Source organism: Rattus norvegicus, chromosome 5 (genome assembly GCF_036323735.1).
Source record: "Rattus norvegicus strain BN/NHsdMcwi chromosome 5, GRCr8, whole genome shotgun sequence".
In the NCBI taxonomy this organism is placed as follows: domain Eukaryota; kingdom Metazoa; phylum Chordata; class Mammalia; order Rodentia; family Muridae; genus Rattus; species Rattus norvegicus.
This window is the reverse complement of record NC_086023.1, coordinates 140,686,887-140,704,829: the sequence shown is the minus strand read 5'-3', so window position 1 is coordinate 140,704,829 and position 17,943 is coordinate 140,686,887. Positions and strand designations below refer to the sequence as shown.

Here is a 17,943-nt window from a genome sequence, read left to right as displayed (position 1 = left end):
GCAAACACTTTACCCAAAGAGTCAGATGGTAAAGTATCGTAAGCCCTAGGAGGAACAGGTCTCTTCCTCTTGTAACATGAAAGCAGACAGACAACAGAAAAGGAACGGATGTGGCTATACTTTATAAACTTCGTGATACTGAAATTAATTTCGTATAATTTTCATCTCTCATGAAATATTGTCTTGATCCTCTGCCTCACCCCCGTTCAAAATATAAAAACCATTCTTGGCTCCCGAATTGGCCAGAAACAGTTGCCTGGACAGTTCGGACCATAGAGTGTTGGTAGTGGATCAACTGCCATCAATATCCCGGTGGATTAGACGAAGGTTTGTTTCCTCCAGCACCGCGAGGCCCCAGTACACTTGCAGGACGTTGTAAGACAGCCCAGAAGAGGCGGAGCCTGCAGCCTTAGCTCACAGAGACCCGCCCCGACTATGGGGAGGGGCGACGGCGGCGAGGGGGCAGACCGAGCGCCGGCTTCCGGCGGAAACGGGCGCGAGCAAGATGGCCACCACCAAGCGTGTGCTGTACGTGGGTGAGCAGGCGCGGGAGCTAGTTGTAGTCCGGGCAATGTGGGAAAAGGGGAGAGCAGCCGGGGCCTGCTGGGCCTGAGGGTGTGAGCCCGAGATGGAAGGATCATTCCGGTGACCTTCCTAGTCCTCCAAGCTCACAGGAACCCCGACGAGTGATCAGAATTATGGGCTTCCAAATCCCTCCCGCCCATTCGTTTTACAAACATTCAATGCGGAAAGTCTGGGTTTCTGCCCTAAAGGAAGAAGTTACCTTACTATCTGGAAGAAAGTGGGAAATAGCCTGAACACCGTAGCGCTGTAATAGGGACTAACAATGATGACAGGAACTTGGGTGAGGGCAAACTTTCTGTTGCCGGGACGCAGAAGTTGAGCAGGAGTTGGGCAAGGGGTCAGAGTAGAGGCAAAGCTGTTCGCTACACGGGAGCCGAAGCCCAAAGGTGTAAAATAGCCTGACGCCTAGGGGCAGCTGGGTCATTTTTCGAGAAACCCAGGAAAATTGGGGAAAACAAGATGGGAGATACAAGAGAGATCAGCGAGGGTCGGATGATAGCCCTGTGTACCCTACTAAGGAGCTCTCGCTTTATCTTGAGGACAGTGACAGTTAAGACTTTGAAGTATAAGAGAACTAATGGATTCATTTCCACTTTCTCAAAATATTTGGTTGGGGGCAGTTTGGAGGAAGGGAATAGAGGCAGAGGTCAGTTATGAAGCCATTGCAAGAGTCTTGGAGATCGATTCGGATCTGTTTGAAAGGAGATTGGAGAAAGGAGCATAATGTGGGTAGGCTGTAGAGAGAGGTGTTTGTGTAGACAAAGGGCTGGATGGAAAGATTCCTCCCTTTGCCTGTCATGCCAGTGACAGGCAGAGTCCCTGCAGGGACTTTTGAGTGTGGAGGACAGCAGCTCAGAAGGTCCTTGGCTTATTTGCAGGTGGGCTGGCAGAAGAGGTGGACGACAAAGTTCTTCATGCGGCTTTTATCCCTTTTGGAGACATCACAGATATTCAGATTCCTCTGGATTATGAAACAGGTGCGTCATTTGGGTATCTTTAATGTTCTTTACCCTCCTGCAGGAAAAGAACTAAAGCCACATTGAAGTTCTAAATTTGCATTCTTAGACTGGAGGTTTAGCTCACAAGTAGAATTCCTGCCCACCATGTGAGGCTATGGGTTCAGTTCCCAGCACTAATCACAGAGAAAGACAGAGGGGGAGAGAGGCACAATGGGACTAGCAAGATCTTTAAACTCTGAGTCTAGGCAATCTACCCGTCCTCCCATCCCCCCCCCTTCCCCCCCCAAAAAAAAAACAGTACAGTAGTTGATGACCATGGTGGCACATGCCTGTAAACCCAGCAATTCAGAGAGAGGCTGAAGCAGGAAGATAGAGTTTAAGGTCACTCTGGGCTGCATAATGAGACTCACAGCAAAAACACATGCAAGAAATGTTTACTGACTTCCTAATGGACTGTGTAATCAAGTTGACACTATTGTGTGTGGGCTTCTTCTTAGATCAGAATTTGTCTTGGGGTAAAACTGAATATCCTTACAGATTTTAGGATTTATGTACAGTTGATCAAATTATATATTTGGTTGATGGCTTTTTTGTTGTTGTTGTTGTTGTTGCCTGTTTCAAAATGTTCTAACGGTGTTGTATAGGCTGGCCTCCAAACCGATTAGCCTTCTGCCTTAACCTCCTGAGTAGTTGGCATTACAGGTCATGCTGTGGCACCTATATTTGGATAAATAGTGGATGTGCTAAATAACTTACCTTGCCAGCTGTACTGCATGAGAAGTTGACGTTCAACGTGTAGCTTTATCCATAGAAAATGTTCGTTATTGCTTCGGATAGTAACAGAGATCAAAGGGGGAGGGTCCTTCTTTATACATCGTGAATGGGTAGGTTTTCTGTTTTCTGGACATGGTATGGACCGACTTCTTTGTGACTGTTCTCTTTTCTTCTGTTGCCTCACATGGCAATTACCTATGCCTTTGTGTTTATTTCCTTTTTTGCAGAAAAACACCGAGGATTTGCTTTTGTGGAGTTTGAGTTGGCAGAGGTGAGACTTTTGTGCTTTGTTTAGTCTTCGGTTCCTACAGAGCAGCAGTTCTCAACCTGTGGGTCGAAACCCCTTCAGGGGTTGTATATCAGATATTTACATTATGGTTCATAACGGTGGCAGAATTACAGCTATAAAATACCAACTAAATAATTGTATGATTTGAGGTCACAACGGCTTGAGGAACTGTATTAAAGGGTTGAGAACTATTGCTATAGAGGAAGCTGTTTTCCATTTATTTAGGTTCCGGGTCCTAGGGTAATGCTTTCAAAGGTCCAGAAATGCGGTTTAAAGCAAGGTTTCCTTATTAGACAATGGTCTGTCAATAATAGCTCAGACCCACCGTCAGACCCTGCCTGTGTTGCTCTGCAGGGATCTTCCGGCTCTGTTCATTGAACATTCTTGCCTGGCATTGGTGGTAATTATCTCTTATGCCTTCGGCTAGAAAAAAGATTATGGTGCTGTGAGCTCAAAAATTGCCCAAGAAGTATTGTTGGTCACACACCCAACCTAGGCAGGAAGTACAGAGGTGACTTTTTCCTGTGTATTTTGCTACCAAGTGTGCGTTTAGACACACAAGAGTATTCCACTACAAGCCTAAACTTACACCTCATATTTCCTTGGCAGGATGCTGCAGCAGCTATCGACAACATGGTATGGCTGGGAGTCCACATTCTAACCGAAGGTGCCTTTTGCTGGTTCAGAGGGTCCTTGTTCAGACACTGGTATTCTGAATCTCTGAGGTGTCAGGGTTGGGTGGGAAGGTAAAGATTGCCATCAAGTAAGAGTAGCCATTGTGGACCGATCACTGGTAAAATTAGTTCCTGCCCAGGCGCCTCTCCATTTACTAGGGTACTTCCTGCTCATCCTCCTGGCTTGTCTTTCACTGGCCGCCCTACGTGATGGCAAGTGGCAAATACAGTCCCAACTGAATTGCTCACTGAAACAGCAAATATATGCAAAGGGGAAAGGTTTCGTGCAATGTTAGATCATTAGATAACAATTAGTTGTTATTATTATTATCAGTTAATTAGTTATTAGTTATTATTAGTTAACAATAGAGAGGGGAGATTCAGGAAGAGTTAACCAAAGGCCATACTATTGACTCGGAAGGAAACAGCTGGGAGAATCCTTGGAAATGCCGGCGCTCTTAAAGATGTGCGACCTAAGACACCTGTGCGTTGTTGTGTCAGATGAAATTCAGAGGCGTCACATCCTGTGTCTAGAACTTGGCTGGAAAAAAAATCTGTAAAACTATTCATCCCTGGTTACATGTTTCCATTAGAAATCTGGCATAACTGATTCTATTTTTTTTTCTTATTTTTTTCTACATAACTGATTCTAAATACTAAGAAATTTACACTTTCATGTTTTTCTGGTATCATCATAACATCCTAATAGAAGACCTTTTTTTTTTAGTTTTTGCCACAGAGTTTTCACTGCTGCCTTAAGGTTCACATTAAGTGGCCTTTCCTGGTGCTGATATCTTGGTGAAGTTCTTTATTCATTGTTCTCTGCTACCCAGTCTCCATGTATACTATTTCAAAGCCCATCTTGCTTTTAAAGGGGAACTCGGGGTCTACGTACCCTGTTGCTTGAGTCCCTTGAGCTCAGAATTACCTTAGTAGTGCAGATCTTTGGTGGTATTAAAGGTTTGCAGCAGCTCCAGGGAGGAAGTACCTTGTAATTTTCTTCCTTGATAATGTTGGTGGTGAGAACATAGTTTTCATTGCTAAGGGATCCAGGATTAAAAGGAAACACTAATCAGGTCTCAGGAGTAAATGAAAAGCTGCCAGAGTTGGTTTTTTGTTTATTTGAGGCAGGGTTTCTCTGTATAACACTGGCTGTCCTCAAACTCTAAACCAGGCTAGACTTGAACTCAGAGATTTACCTGCTTCAACCTCTGAGTGCAAGGATTACAGATGCCTGTCACCACCACCTGGTTGCTGCCAGAGTTTTGTAACCTGACAGTTTAAGCGACTGGATTTACACTCTTTCCAGAATGAATCTGAACTCTTTGGACGGACAATTCGTGTCAATTTGGCCAAGCCAATGAGAATTAAAGAGGGCTCTTCCAGGCCAGGTGAGTGGGGCACCTCAGAGTCCTTGTCAGGTCCTCTGGTTTGCCCTTCTTTGTGTGCATGTTCAGTGCTGGCTTCTGGTAGACAGGAGTGAGGACAAAAGGGTGGTTTACACTGTGGAGGGTGTATATTATGAGTGAACAGTGGCAAAGCCAGAGTAATTGGTCGTCTTCTGAGAGAACCCTGTCTGGTGTCCTCCAAGTTTTCTTGGTACTCCATTCCTAGAAGCTATATCTTTGACGTAGCTTTTTCCGTTAGTGCTGCTAAGAGCCTGTCCTCTAGGGATTCTCAGTGGGAACTTGGTCTTGAGGATTCTGCAGGGGAACTTCTCTGGGCTAGAGGACGACAAAGATGATCAAAGCAGCTGCCAGCAGTTGAGGAATAGTATGAATTTCTTAACTTTTGTGTGTCTTTTCCGTCTAGTTTGGTCAGATGATGACTGGTTGAAGAAGTTTTCTGGGAAGACTCTTGAGGAGAATAAAGAAGAAGAAGGACCTGAGCCTCCCAAAGCTGAAGCCCCAGAGGTGAGAGTGCAAGGGACGCTTCCCTCCTGAAGGCATTCTGTGCTCAGGTTGTGATGGGGGCTTGCAGACCGAGCATTTATCAAAGTGCGGTGGGCACGTGGTGCACTTAGAGCTCAGCGAAGGCGGTGCGGGGGGTGAAGGGGCGCAGCTTTGGGAGCTGTGTTTGTACTACTCCCCCGCACCCCACCAGGCAGCCCTCCTATGCTGAGGGCTTTAGCTCCTTGCTCTCTGTCTTGATTTTGGACTCCTGCAGAGGTAACAGGACAGGTAGTGTTGCTTCCCTTTATCTGTGTGTTCTGGGTTTGCCTATGCAGTGTGGCCCTGGCACATCTGGTTCTCAGCTCACCTCCCTGACCACTGCTGCAGGACTTCAGTTCCTCTGTGTACCCTGTGAGGTTTATAATGGCGTGTGGCTTTTCTGTCCTCTCTCAGATGACGTCACTCTTGCTGTCTGCAGCCCTCCTGTGCTGTACTGTCAGCTTCGATGGCCTCTGTTTCTAACATTGGACTTCAGTTTCCGGCTGCAAGTCTCATTGTGGTTTATTTTGCCTTGAGTGGATGCTCTCCCTTATCCTGCTCTCCTGTGCTCTTAATCTTGGTTACTATCTAGCCACACAGTTATCTAAGCCAGAATCTGTATGCGGACTTAAAGTAGCGCTCACAGTGGAGTTCCCCGGATCATCTGGTCCCTTCTTTACAGCAGTAGAACCAGTGCATCATCACGCTCGGGTGCTTTCTTGACAGCCTTCCTTGTTACGAATGTGATCTGGGTCTGACCTGGCCTTTTGTTTGGGTGATTTCAGTGGTTTGTGGCTACAGTCTTGGATCTTCCAGTCCTTTCCCAAGGAAGGTAGAATAATCTTTCTGGAGCACAGATCCAATCATTCACCCTCATGCTCCAAGCTTTTCACTCCCCTGCCATGTATCTCAGGGCATAAGGGCTTCCAGGTCCCTCTTGTCTATCTTTTCAATGTCATTCCGCTTCCCTGCCGTGTAGTCCCTACTCGGCACTCAGTGAAATATTGTGTTTCCATGCACAATGTTGCTTTTGCACAGGATACTCCAGTGCTGATTGCCCGTTTCTGGGTAATCTGTTTAATGAGCTAGGGCTCATTAAATCTATGTATATGTGTACAGTATATAGTAAATGTAATATATATCTAACTGCATAAACTTGAAGGAAGAAAGTAGCTTCAGGTCTTAACTCATCTCTTCCTTCAAGACCCAAGCAATACAGCAAGAGCTGCATTGTTGCTGCCGTGGTATTGCTAGTCCCAATGGAAACAGCAGTAGTTAGAGCATCGCATGATTCCTCGGTGTGCCTCAGCTGAGCCAAAACCAATGTGATGTTTGTTCCCTATCGGCTTTCCTCTGCTTTTGTCTCCCCTACTTAAATACAAGCAAGTCTCAGCCTCTTGTGCTTTGAGCATTTGGACGCCATCAGAAGGGCTTTCCCATGCTTCCAGGGTGGCCTGTGACAGTGACAATTAGGCATGTAAGAAAGCAGTACTGGGCTGCTGTAGTAAGGTAGATGACAACCTAGGCACTGACGATGAGGGGGTGAGTATTCTGACCCAGCGAGTTGCAGGACAAGGGAGGCGAGCAGGCATGTCTGAGGGGGATCGTGAAGAGATCTGCCATGGCTAGGGGTCCTGTTTTACAGTGCTGAGTGAGGTTTCCTGTCACTGGGTGTCTAGTTGGGTATTGTGACCATAGTTCCTGCCTCCTACAGCCCTGTCAGGGTCCAAGACCTTACTGTCAGCATCCATGTTCAGGCTGTTTGATGGCACTATGTTGTGATGATATGTTGGGAAGATTACTTGTGCACCTACTTAGGGAATTAGGCGTCCTCTAACTAGCATTTTATTTCTGCATCTAGGGAGAGCCCGCTGCAAAAAAAGCCCGGTCAAATCCTCAAGTGTACATGGACATCAAGATTGGGAACAAGCCAGCAGGCCGAATTCAAATGCTCCTACGGTCTGACGTTGTGCCCATGACAGCAGGTAAGCAGACCTGTGCTCAGACTGGCAGTGAGCCGATGGCTGAGCAGTCTCCTCCCAAGGTCCTCGCCGCCTCAGCTCTTAGGCCTTGGCATTGTTTCTGACCTCAATTAATCTGTGGCATCTAAGATCCTAGGATCTAGTAACAGAGGTCAGAGCAGTTATGAAAACTCATTAGTTGCTGGTTTAGTTTTTTTTTTTTTTTTTGGTTCTTTTTTTCGGAGCTGGGGACCGAACCCAGGGCCTTGCGCTTCCTAGGTAAGCGCTCTACCACTGAGCTAAATCCCCAGCCCCTGGTTTAGTATTTTTTAATAGTAGAGGTTTCTTTTTCTTTTTTAAATAACTGGTAAGATTATCATTTAAAAGATTGTATCAGACACATTATCCCAACAGTATTGCATGTAGCTCTATGTTCCAAAAGCAACTGATACTAATTTCTAGTTCATTAAAATATTGACTTATTCTTTAACGTAAATTTTTTTATTTATACATTTAGTTTAAGTACTTATCACAAAATCTGCTTTGAAAACTCCTTAGTCCCCTGTAATAAGAGACCAATAACCCCATTCCTGCCCTGCTGTCAGCACCTCAGAGGCAGCCAGTTTCGTTTCTTAGCTGGTTGTCTTGGTTTTAACTTCCACATTGAAAGATAATAGCTTTATACTCACCCCCCCTTTTTAATTATGCAAAAATTATTTTCAGTTTAGGTATTATCTTCTGATTTACCACTCCAGAAAAGGAATTATTTTTCCCTGCCTTCAACACCCCCACATCTTTCTTGGTAGTCACTTTAATTTTGGTTAGGCTGCTTATGAGTACCTGTAACTTTAGCTTCAAGGAATTGGGTACTCTCTTCTGGAACCCACTTTCTCATGCGAATACACATACAGACACACCACACGGCCATTATTTAAAACAATCATTGTGGCCTGGTGTGGTGCTGCATTTGGAAGGCAGAGGCGGGCAAATCTCTTTGAGTTCTAGGCCAGCCTGGTCTACATAGAGTTCCAGAACAGCCAGAGCTACACAGTGAGGCCCTGTGTCAAAAGCAAATTATTCTTTATGAGTGTGTGCACATGTGGAGGTTAGGGGACAACTTTTACAGTTCCGGGAAAGACATGAAGAAATGTTCGCTCACTCTAGTTAGGGAATCGATGGACGTAGCAAAGAAACAACACCATGAAGTTGAGGGTGGTGAGCATGAGTTTATTGTGGTTACCCCGGGAGCATGGCAGGTAGTTACTTACAGAGCAGAAGTTGACTCAGAGTTAGCAACTTGATAAGTTAGGAAGTGGTTTCCAGGCAGCTCCAGTTGTCAGAAAGCGTCTCGGCGGTCCTTCCTGCTCAGGGAAGAGAGGGTCCTATTACACCCCGTCAGTTTCAGGGACTTCTTGATGCTTTTGAGTTATTTACTTCCTATGTTCCCTGCAGGACAGACAGTTTCACCTCTGTTTAGAGCATCCTGAATCTTACTGAGCTTCCCTGACCTTTGACCTCAAACTCAGGTCACCAGGCTTGCACAGTAAGTGCCTTTACTTGCTGAGCTGTCTTACTGGCCCTGGATTCTTTTTTTTCTTTTAAAAAACAAACAAACAAACAAAACTCACTTCACCAACACTTGAGTGTGATTTGGGGATGCAGCAGAGAGAGAATGCACATGTTCCATCTAACCTGAGTGCCATGTGGTTATTGAGTAAGTCAGCGTCGTGACAGCTTAGAGGAACATGCAGTGAGACTGATCAGCCCTCTATGCGTGGATCCTCATCTGTGAATTGAACCAATCACAAAGCAGAAGTACGTATGGCCAGTCAAATGGCTCAGCAGCTTAAAGTACCTGCTGCCGAGCTGAGAACCCGCGGTCAGACCTAGGGCCCAGATGATGGAAGGAGAGAACCATGCCCTGTGAGCTGTCCTCTGACCTATATACACCTGCACACACGTGCATATACACAGTAAATAGATGTAATAAACACATTGGAGGGCAGCATTGCATCCCTACTAAGCATACGTGCATTGTTCCCATTACATATCTGAGATAATAGAATGTAACAACCGTTTATGGAGGAGCATTCGTACTGTCATGGGTCATAGATAATGTAGAGAGGGTAGGAAAGATGCGGGATCCACGAGGGCTCTGGGAACCATCGCATGTGCATACCCAGGAGGAGCTGTGCAAAACTAAACAAGTAAAACAGGTTTCATGTTTTATTTTTCTGCCTTTCATACCCCACCACCACCACCTTTGCCTTTCTAGGCAGCTACCTTAATTTTGGTTAGGAAGCTAGATTGTCTTTAACCCCAGCACCTTTTCCTGTTTCAACACCAGAGAACTTCCGTTGCCTGTGCACCCATGAGAAGGGCTTTGGCTTCAAGGGAAGCAGCTTCCACCGCATCATCCCCCAGTTCATGTGCCAGGGCGGTGACTTCACAAACCACAACGGCACAGGGGGCAAGTCCATCTATGGCAAGAAGTTCGATGATGAAAACTTCATCCTTAAACACACAGGGCCAGGTAAGCACTAATTCCGCTGTGGCGAGCGAGGCGGGGCCAGGCAGATGCCCGTGACTGCAGGCCTGGGCTGATTGGCCAGCCACTGAAGAGACACATGCTGGGACGAGCTGCCTGCCTCTCTCCAGTCTTGGACTCTTCCCTACCTTCACATTGGTGTTCCCTGCTAGGGTAGAGTTTGGTTATCACTGCAAGCTCCCTGTACCCTCAGCCTCTCTGTGCCCTCTACTCCTAGTCCCAATCAAAGATCATGGTCGGCCTGGTTTTCTTCTGAGAGAGACTTCCATATTGATCTGAGGTCTTGCCTTGTACCTACCACAGATGCATGCTCTGACTGCATCCTATTACAGAGGCCATCTGTCCTCATGGACTGGGGTCTGTCCCTCTGCCACTGAGGATCTTCATGTCTCCTCCTGGCTCCCTTTACCTCCTATATGTGTTCCCTGTTTAGCTAGTTTGGTCCATACATGTCCAAGCATGTAATCGCAATCTTAAACAGAAGCCATCTTTGGACTTCTCTTTTTCTTTTTCTTTTTTTGGTTCTTTTTTTCGGAGCTGGGGACCAAACCCAGGGCCTTGCGCTTCCTAGGTAAGCGCTCTACCACTGAGCTAAATCCCCAACCCTCATCTTTGGACTCTCATTTCTCCTGCCAGCTGTCATCTTGACTCTCTAATCGACTTTTTAGCAAAACTTAGAAAAAATGTGCACGCTCACTGCCTTCATCCTTCCTGAGCACTTCTATCTAGACTTTTAGCCCCAGCTGGCCTCTCAGGCCTTCCTCACTAAGCATACTAACCAGCTTTTTCGCCAGAAGCCGGTTTTCCGCCTCAGCTTCGTCCACCCCTGGCCACACGCTATGCTGTCAGCCCTGTGCTCCTTGTCTCTCCTTTGCTCTGACCTCTTCCTGTAGCTTCACCTGCTCCACCACTTTTCTGTCTGCTTCCTCCTTCGATTCCTGAACATGATGGTGGCTCAGAGATCAATCCATTTCTCCATAGAAACCTGTTCACTGCACGCACCTCTGTTCTTCCTGATTAGTGCAGTCACAGCAGAAGACACAGAGCTATTCCACCATGTGCCCGCCACACGTAGATGCAGCAGTTAGAAATGGACAGGCTGCCACTGGCAGTTGAGATGGTGCAGACAGCAGTGCTGGTGCTCACACAGTTTTCTGAAACAATGCCTGGGCTCCCACTGATTCACACTGGAGTCCCACTGATTCACACTGGGCTCCCACTGATTCACACTGGGCTCCCACTGATTCACACTGGGCTCCCACTGATTCACACTGGAGTCCCACTGATTCACACTGGAGTCCCACTGATTCACACTGGAGTCCCACTGATTCACACTGGGCTCCCACTGATTCACACTGGAGTCCCACTGATTCACACTGGGCTCCCACTGATTCACACTGGGCTCCCACTGATTCACACTGGAGTCCCACTGATTCACACTGGGCTCCCACTGATTCACACTGGGCTCCCACTGATTCACACTGGGCTCCCACTGATTCACACTGGAGTCCCACTGATTCACACTGGAGTCCCACTGATTCACACTGGAGTCCCACTGATTCACACTGGAGTCCCACTGATTCACACTGGAGTCCCACTGATTCACACTGGGCTCCCACTGATTCACACTGGAGTCCCACTGATTCACACGGGGCTCCCACTGATTCACACTGGGCTCCCACTGATTCACACTGGGCTCCCACTGATTCACACTGGGCTCCCACTGATTCACACTGGGCTCCCACTGATTCACACTGGAGTCCCACTGATTCACACTGGAGTCCCACTGATTCACACTGGGCTCCCACTGATTCACACTGGGCTCCCACTGATTCACACTGGGCTCCCACTGATTCACACTGGAGTCCCACTGATTCACACTGGGCTCCCACTGATTCACACTGGGCTCCCACTGATTCACACGGGGCTCCCACTGATTCACACTGGGCTCCCACTGATTCACACTGGGCTCCCACTGATTCACACTGGGGTCCCACTGATTCACACTGGAGTCCCACTGATTCACACTGGGCTCCCACTGATTCACACTGGAGTCCCACTGATTCACACTGGGCTCCCACTGATTCACACTGGGCTCCCACTGATTCACACTGGGCTCCCACTGATTCACACTGGGCTCCCACTGATTCACACTGGAGTCCCACTGATTCACACTGGAGTCCCACTGATTCACACTGGGCTCCCACTGATTCACACTGGGGTCCCACTGATTCACACTGGAGTCCCACTGATTCACACTGGGCTCCCACTGATTCACACTGGGCTCCCACTGATTCACACTGTAGTTTTAATTCCTGAGTTGTCTCTCTGTTTTGATTTGCTTTTGAGACAGGGTCTTAGAGTGTGGCCCAAGCTTACACTGAACTCTGCATACTCCTGAGTGCTGGGATTGCAAGCAGGCACTGCCACATGCAGTTGCCTAGAAGACTCCATTACTGGGGAAGCCCTTAAAACTTGCTGTCTGTGAAATATAACAGACTTGGGTCTTAAGGGACTAGAGAGGTGGCTCAGTAGTTCAGAACCCTTGCTGCTTTTACAGAGGATCCTCAGACTCCACAGGTTAAAATAGTTCTCCAACTCCCTTTATGTCTCTGAGTTTCAGTAGATAACCGTTCACTTGTGCCTGATCAGGGGTTGGGGCTCATCTTGGATTCATCATCCCTGTCACGCATAGCTGAATCCTATCTCCAGTCCATCTCCTGGCCCCGTGACCCTCCATGTGCCTGCCTTCAGCTTCTCCCCAGCACATGTCCCTGCATCTGAGTTGTCAGCACGGTGCCCTTTATAGGAGATGTATTTATCACTGGTCTTGGTTTACTTGTACTAAGTACTTTGTTTAAGTGAGGGTTCGTGCACTACTTGGATGTGCAGATCAGAGGACAACTTTAAGGAGACAACTGATTGTTGGGCTTCTACAGCAAGCACCTTCCTCTGTGGACCAGCCCATACAATTACACTTTAAATGAGTATTTTGCTCATCAGTATGGAAACAGCCATCCTTTTTCTGTAGTGAGGGAAGGAGAAGGTGCCATGTCTATTGAGACCCCTCATGGCCTGAGCCAGGAAGCAGCAGCACCATCAGCAGTCAGCACAGGCATGCGTCATGGGCTGGGGCAGTGTGGAGGGAGCTGACAAGTTATTTTTTCCCAGGCCTCCTCTCCATGGCCAATTCTGGCCCAAACACCAATGGCTCCCAGTTCTTCCTGACCTGTGATAAGACAGATTGGCTGGACGGCAAGCATGTGGTGTTTGGGGAGATCACGGACGGCCTGGATGTCTTGCGGCAGATTGAGGTGGGTGGTTGGAAATGGCTTCCTGCCTGGACCTTGGTGGGCCCCAGAGGGAGAGCTGAGAGGGCTCTGGAAGCCCTGGAAGGGGGCACATAGAGCAGGTCTCTGCTGGGGGAGAGGGTGCTGCTCCAGTAGCTCTCAGCGCCCTGCTTCTCTCCTGACCTCTCTGTTCTGCCCACACAGGCGCAGGGCAGCAAGGACGGGAAACCAAAGCAGAAGGTGATCATTGCTGACTGTGGAGAGTACATGTGAGGCTCTGCTCATCTCTGTAGGACAGGGTGAACCGCCTGGTGTCTGCCCTGGTGCTGAGTGGTTCCTGAGAAGTGAGCTGTGTATAGCGTGTGCCTTTCCTTGGGGTCACCTGCCTTAGCAGCCAGTCGTCTGCACTGTTGGGTTCTTCGGTCACAGCTCTGCCCGAAAGCCAGCATGGGCACAGTGCTGCCGCCACCTGCCCTGAACTGTGTAGCTGCTGGGTGGCGTCTTTGCTAAAATAAACTGGTTTTCTGTACCATTGCCTTCTGCAAGTCCCTGGGGGTTGTCTGCTACTGATCACATCCCAGGCTAAACTGTCCCCTGAGTGGGTGGCATATTTGCAAAGCTATAGTACCTTCCTGTGGCTTTGTCTCCTTTCTTCCTGGGGCTAAGTCCCTTACATGCTAGGTAATGTCTGTCAGATCATGTCAGGGCAGTGGGAGTCAGAGCTGCTGTCCCTGTCGCTCCTGAACCGATGCTGCTGCCGGCAGGTGCTATCGTTGGCTCCCACGGCTACCATTGGTGTTACGTGCCTCAGGATTGTAAACCACAGCTAACAGGATTGTAAACCACGACTAACACTGGTGTTACGTGCCTCAGGACTGTAAACTGGTAGGATAACTCTACCAGCTACTTGGCTTCTTTCCCGGAGACTGGAGGTTGGCATGCTCTCTGGGCATCCAGCAGCTTGAGGCTCGTTTCTGCCTTACTGAGACACTGCCATATCCACTTAAGTCCAAACTCTGCCTGCGGCTTCCTTCTCTTTACAGCACTAGAAGCAAATAGTTGGCAACTGACCATGTGTTCTCAGAGCGGGGTGTGTGTGTGTGCGTGTGTGTACCCGAGTGTGTGCATATGTACTGACTAGTGAATTGGCTTGTGCTTGTGGGGGTCTGTCTTCAGTGAGGCCCGCCTACCTTCTGCCTTACTCCATAAATTAAGTATTAATCTGTCACAGGAACATCTAGACATGGCCAAGGCAGACTGACCTTGCTATCACACGTAGAGGTCAGCCTCAGTGAGTAGGACCTAGACTGCACAGGCATTTGAAGTGAGGGACCACAGTACTTGGGCCTGTTGAAGAACCTGGCCAGGCAACGTATGGAGCTTAGCAGAGACTGCCAAGAGATCTCGAATTCCTGTGATTGCCTGAAGAGTCGAGGGCAGGATGCAGCTGCGGACACCCTACTGGCTTGGAGGACCTGCACGTCCATCCCTTCCTCTCCTTGTGCTCTGCCTCGCTAGCCACAGAGTCACACTGGAGCCCTGTGTGTGGAACACCGTGAACAAAAACAACTTGAAGAAAAGCTTTACTTCTGTGGCTTGTACTTCTCCATCATAGTTCACTGCTGAGGGGAGTCGGGGCAGAACAGAAGCATTAACCATGGAAGAACGCTGCTTCTTATACAACCTGCTCAGGGACTGTACTGCCCACATTGGTTACAGGTACCTGTGTGCCAGTCAGATGGAGGCCACTCCCTATTAGACGGTCCAGGGGTCAGGTTGACAACCAAGATTAGCTGTCACAAACCCTGCACAGATGAACCAATCCTCTGCCACAGATCGGGACTGTTTGGGGATTGAGGTCACCCTTGGGCAGAGAAAGAACAGGGGCCAGGGGAAGGCCAAGCCTGTGAAAGAACCGAATGTGGACAGTTAAAGCACTGCCTTCCCTGTCAGCCTTGGGGCTGATAAAGTCTACTGGTTCCTGCCTTGGAAGAGGGGCCTGGCCAGGCGAATGGGATGGCAGCAGGCTCTCGGGCAGGGACTCAGTGGCAGCCACAGGCCTGGACCACCATGTTGCGCTCCCTGCGAAGGATGACATTATTGTTTCTATCATAGTAGAGCAGAGAAATGGCACTCAGCTTGGTGGGCACACAGCACACCTTGGGGACGATATCTGGCTTCATCAGATGTACCTAGTAGGGAGGGATGCAGGGAACCATGAGCCTGATGGACCCAGTTCCCACCCGCTGCCCCCCCCCCAGTGCCTTGACTACCTGTTGCCAGGGCAGGCCCCACCCTGCGCATTTGCCCTGACCACTGCCCTCGAGACACAGCCCAGGCACCTGTGGAGGTGCTGACACATAAGCCCCTCAGCACTCTCAGCCATTGGTCCACTGTCACATCCACCATGGAGACTCAGATAAGCTCGCTGGTCCCAGCACTGGATATAGTGAGGCACCTTCTGGGACCCCACTGCCCCATACTGCTCTGCTTTACCACCAGACAGATGTCATCGTTGGAAGGGACAGTCTCTCTTGCAGATTGAACTAGAAATGTTCCTGGGACAAATGGATAAATTCAAGAACACCTCCCCCTAACCTTGATGCAGCTCAGCCTCAGCGTCTAAGTTGAGGCTGTCTGACGGTGTCACTGAGCTTGGAACGGGTGCCAATCCTTCTACCCATCTTTAAACCATCAGGCTGAGCATCTCTGAGCACAGTGGCTCCAGGCACCCAGCAAACACCAGTGTCCTTTGTGAGAGGACACCTTCCTAGTTCCTTGAAGCAGCTCTTGTTAAGTCCTGATGCTCACTCCAGGGCAGTGGTGCACAACCTTCCTAATGCAGTGACCCTCTAATACAGCTCCTAATGTGGTGATCCCACGCATGAAATGACTTAGTTGCTACTTCATAACTCTAGTTTTGCTACTGTTATGAATTGTCGTAATGTAAACACCTGATATATATGATACCTGATATGTATCCGGGCCCCCAAAGAAGTCGAGACAAAATTGCCTATTAGGTAAACACAAGGCCAAGAGTCATGGGGTGCTAGGATCCCAGACAGTGTTCTAGAAGGAAATCTCAATACCAGATTCTACAAGCACAAACATAGGCGAAAGGCAGTTGTAGCTGCCTTCCTACTAGCAACTTCTGTCACAGAGTTTCTTAGACTGCAGCTTCTCAGCATTACAACCTGGGACCGCAGGCAGCCAGGAAAGAAGTGGGGAACAGACCAGGGAGGAGCCAGTTCCCCAAGAAGCTGGGGGATCATGAGTAACCCAGCCATAATGGGTGAGCACACATGAACAGCCAGCTCTAACAGGATAAACAGGACACATGTCAGGTCCGGGGGGGGGGGGGGCACCCATGTGAGCAACGCCATTTACTGAGGGGCAGAAACCAAACGTCATGGCTGAGTCTGCAGAGAAAGTTCTACCCTCATGCCTGTCCAGTCCCTCAGGTCCCAACAGAAGCACTGTGATACTGACCAGGGCCTGCATAGTGGCGTGGTTGGTGGAGTTCATGCAGGAGTTCAGTGGGTAGATGCACTCCCCGGCACAGTAATAGGCTGAGTAGCCCTGGGGGGCAATGACAGAGTCCTGTGGATGGGAAAGGCTGAGTCACATGAATGTCCTTCCATAGACCATCAGCATAGCAGCTTTAACAGGATCACCGGAGGCGGTCTGTACCCTCATCCCCTCAGTAACCCTCATCTCAACAGGTGAGGACCCCAGCTCTGCCCTTCACACCTCCCCCTCCCCTGCAACCTCCTCCACTGCTGCCCCTATGCCTCCTGCAGCAGCTGTAGCAGGAAGAGCACAGAGGCCCTGCCCACCCAGCCTCAGTTTCCCTGTTGTAGTGCTGGTGGCTTACTGGGCAGAGCACGAGCAAACTGCCTTCGTTTTCATGGCTTTTATACACAATAAAGGCACAGTAGCCCCACCCCCACCCTGGAGACCCCAAGGTGTACAGGAGGCAGGCAGAGGAAAAGCAGAAATTACCAGCCAGCCGAGGTCACGGAAGCTGACATACAGCTCGTGTCTGCGGCAAACCTCTCTGTCGAGGGAACCGTGGCCATCATCTGCAGGGACAAGAAGGCACAGCCTATTCAGGGGGCCTGCCCTACAGAGTGGCCATGGGTACTCCAGTGGTGATGTGACAGACACATCTATAATGAAGGACAGTAGGAAACTTGAACCACTGGGATCACAAGTTCCACTTCTGGATCCCTGCTCGTGCCGGGACCCAGCTCCACCGTCCTTTTGTGGCTCCATCACCACAGGCTGTGGCTGTGTTCAGCAAGATCTCTCCCCTTGCTGCCTGGGAGGCCTCCAGACACTCCAGTGAACATGCCAACAGGACCCCCAGAGCACACACAGTGTGTCCGCTTTCCTCTGCAGACTGTTGGCTGTAGCCCACCCTCCCTGCCAGGCATACTGTAAGGGACAAGGGGCTCTAGTCAGACCTAGAGGGACTAGAAGAGACTCCACTCTAAAGGAGGCCTCAGATATCAGCCTTGCGCTCACCAAAGATTCCTAGGTGTTTGTTGGAGTTCGGCAGTTGGTTGACTTGATTTAACTTCTTCTTCTTCAGTGGTCTTGCTGTTCGAGGGGCCCGCACAGGACTCTGGCTAGCCTTGAAGAAACCAACCATGAAAGGCTGTCTGGAGCGTGGTGCTGTTTGTCCAAGCAGACCAGCCAGGCCAGGATCCAAGCTGTGCCCTGGAAGACAGAGGCAAGGAGAGAGACTGACTTGTGGGCGGTGGTATGGCATTTAGGAACCTGTTTCCTCATCTGGAGACCAACCCAAGACAGCAGGTCTGAGGTGGTAGGGACAGGAACCTCCATAGCCACAGGAATTCCTGCTAGTGATAACCTGATATAGACTTGGGAAACATTTGACAAGTAACAGGGGTTCACCCCTTAATTTCC

The 17,943-nt window shown here is 49.2% G+C and overlaps 2 protein-coding genes across 9 annotated transcripts in view; one reads left to right on the top strand and one right to left on the bottom strand.

Moving 5' to 3' along the window:
* The first annotated feature begins 482 nt into the window (after nucleotides 1-482).
* On the top strand, nucleotides 483-13,545 carry Ppie (peptidylprolyl isomerase E). Of its 5 annotated transcripts, none has more exons than NM_001395727.1 (10): nucleotides 483-528; nucleotides 1,464-1,562; nucleotides 2,546-2,589; nucleotides 3,217-3,243; nucleotides 4,591-4,672; nucleotides 5,094-5,194; nucleotides 7,074-7,197; nucleotides 9,521-9,706; nucleotides 12,893-13,035; nucleotides 13,216-13,545. In NM_001395727.1, exons 4-10 carry the CDS (start codon nucleotides 3,241-3,243, stop codon nucleotides 13,282-13,284), a joined length of 708 nt encoding a protein of 235 aa, NP_001382656.1. In that variant the 5' UTR covers nucleotides 483-528; nucleotides 1,464-1,562; nucleotides 2,546-2,589; nucleotides 3,217-3,240; the 3' UTR covers nucleotides 13,285-13,545. The 5 variants fall into 5 exon arrangements, with proteins under 5 accessions (NP_001382656.1, NP_001382655.1, XP_038965540.1 ...); NM_001395726.1 differs by having other exon boundaries at nucleotides 483-536; XM_039109612.2 differs by lacking the exon at nucleotides 483-528 and adding an exon at nucleotides 605-865 and having other exon boundaries at nucleotides 13,216-13,540.
* Nucleotides 8,380-17,943, bottom strand: part of Bmp8b (bone morphogenetic protein 8b) — a 25,334-nt gene continuing 15,770 nt past the window's right edge. For 2 of the 4 annotated variants that reach the window (XM_063288622.1, XM_039111231.2), the window contains 3 exons: nucleotides 17,539-17,733; nucleotides 17,014-17,093; nucleotides 15,271-16,611 (listed from right to left, as the gene is read on the bottom strand). In XM_063288622.1, coding sequence (XP_063144692.1) covers nucleotides 16,153-16,611; nucleotides 17,014-17,093; nucleotides 17,539-17,733 — 734 coding nt within the window. In that variant the 3' untranslated portion in view covers nucleotides 15,271-16,152. Of the gene's footprint in view, nucleotides 8,535-14,577; nucleotides 15,204-15,270; nucleotides 16,612-17,013; nucleotides 17,094-17,538; nucleotides 17,734-17,943 lie in introns of those variants that run through there. The other 2 variants (XM_039111230.2, XM_002729526.7) reach the window with 2 other exon arrangements.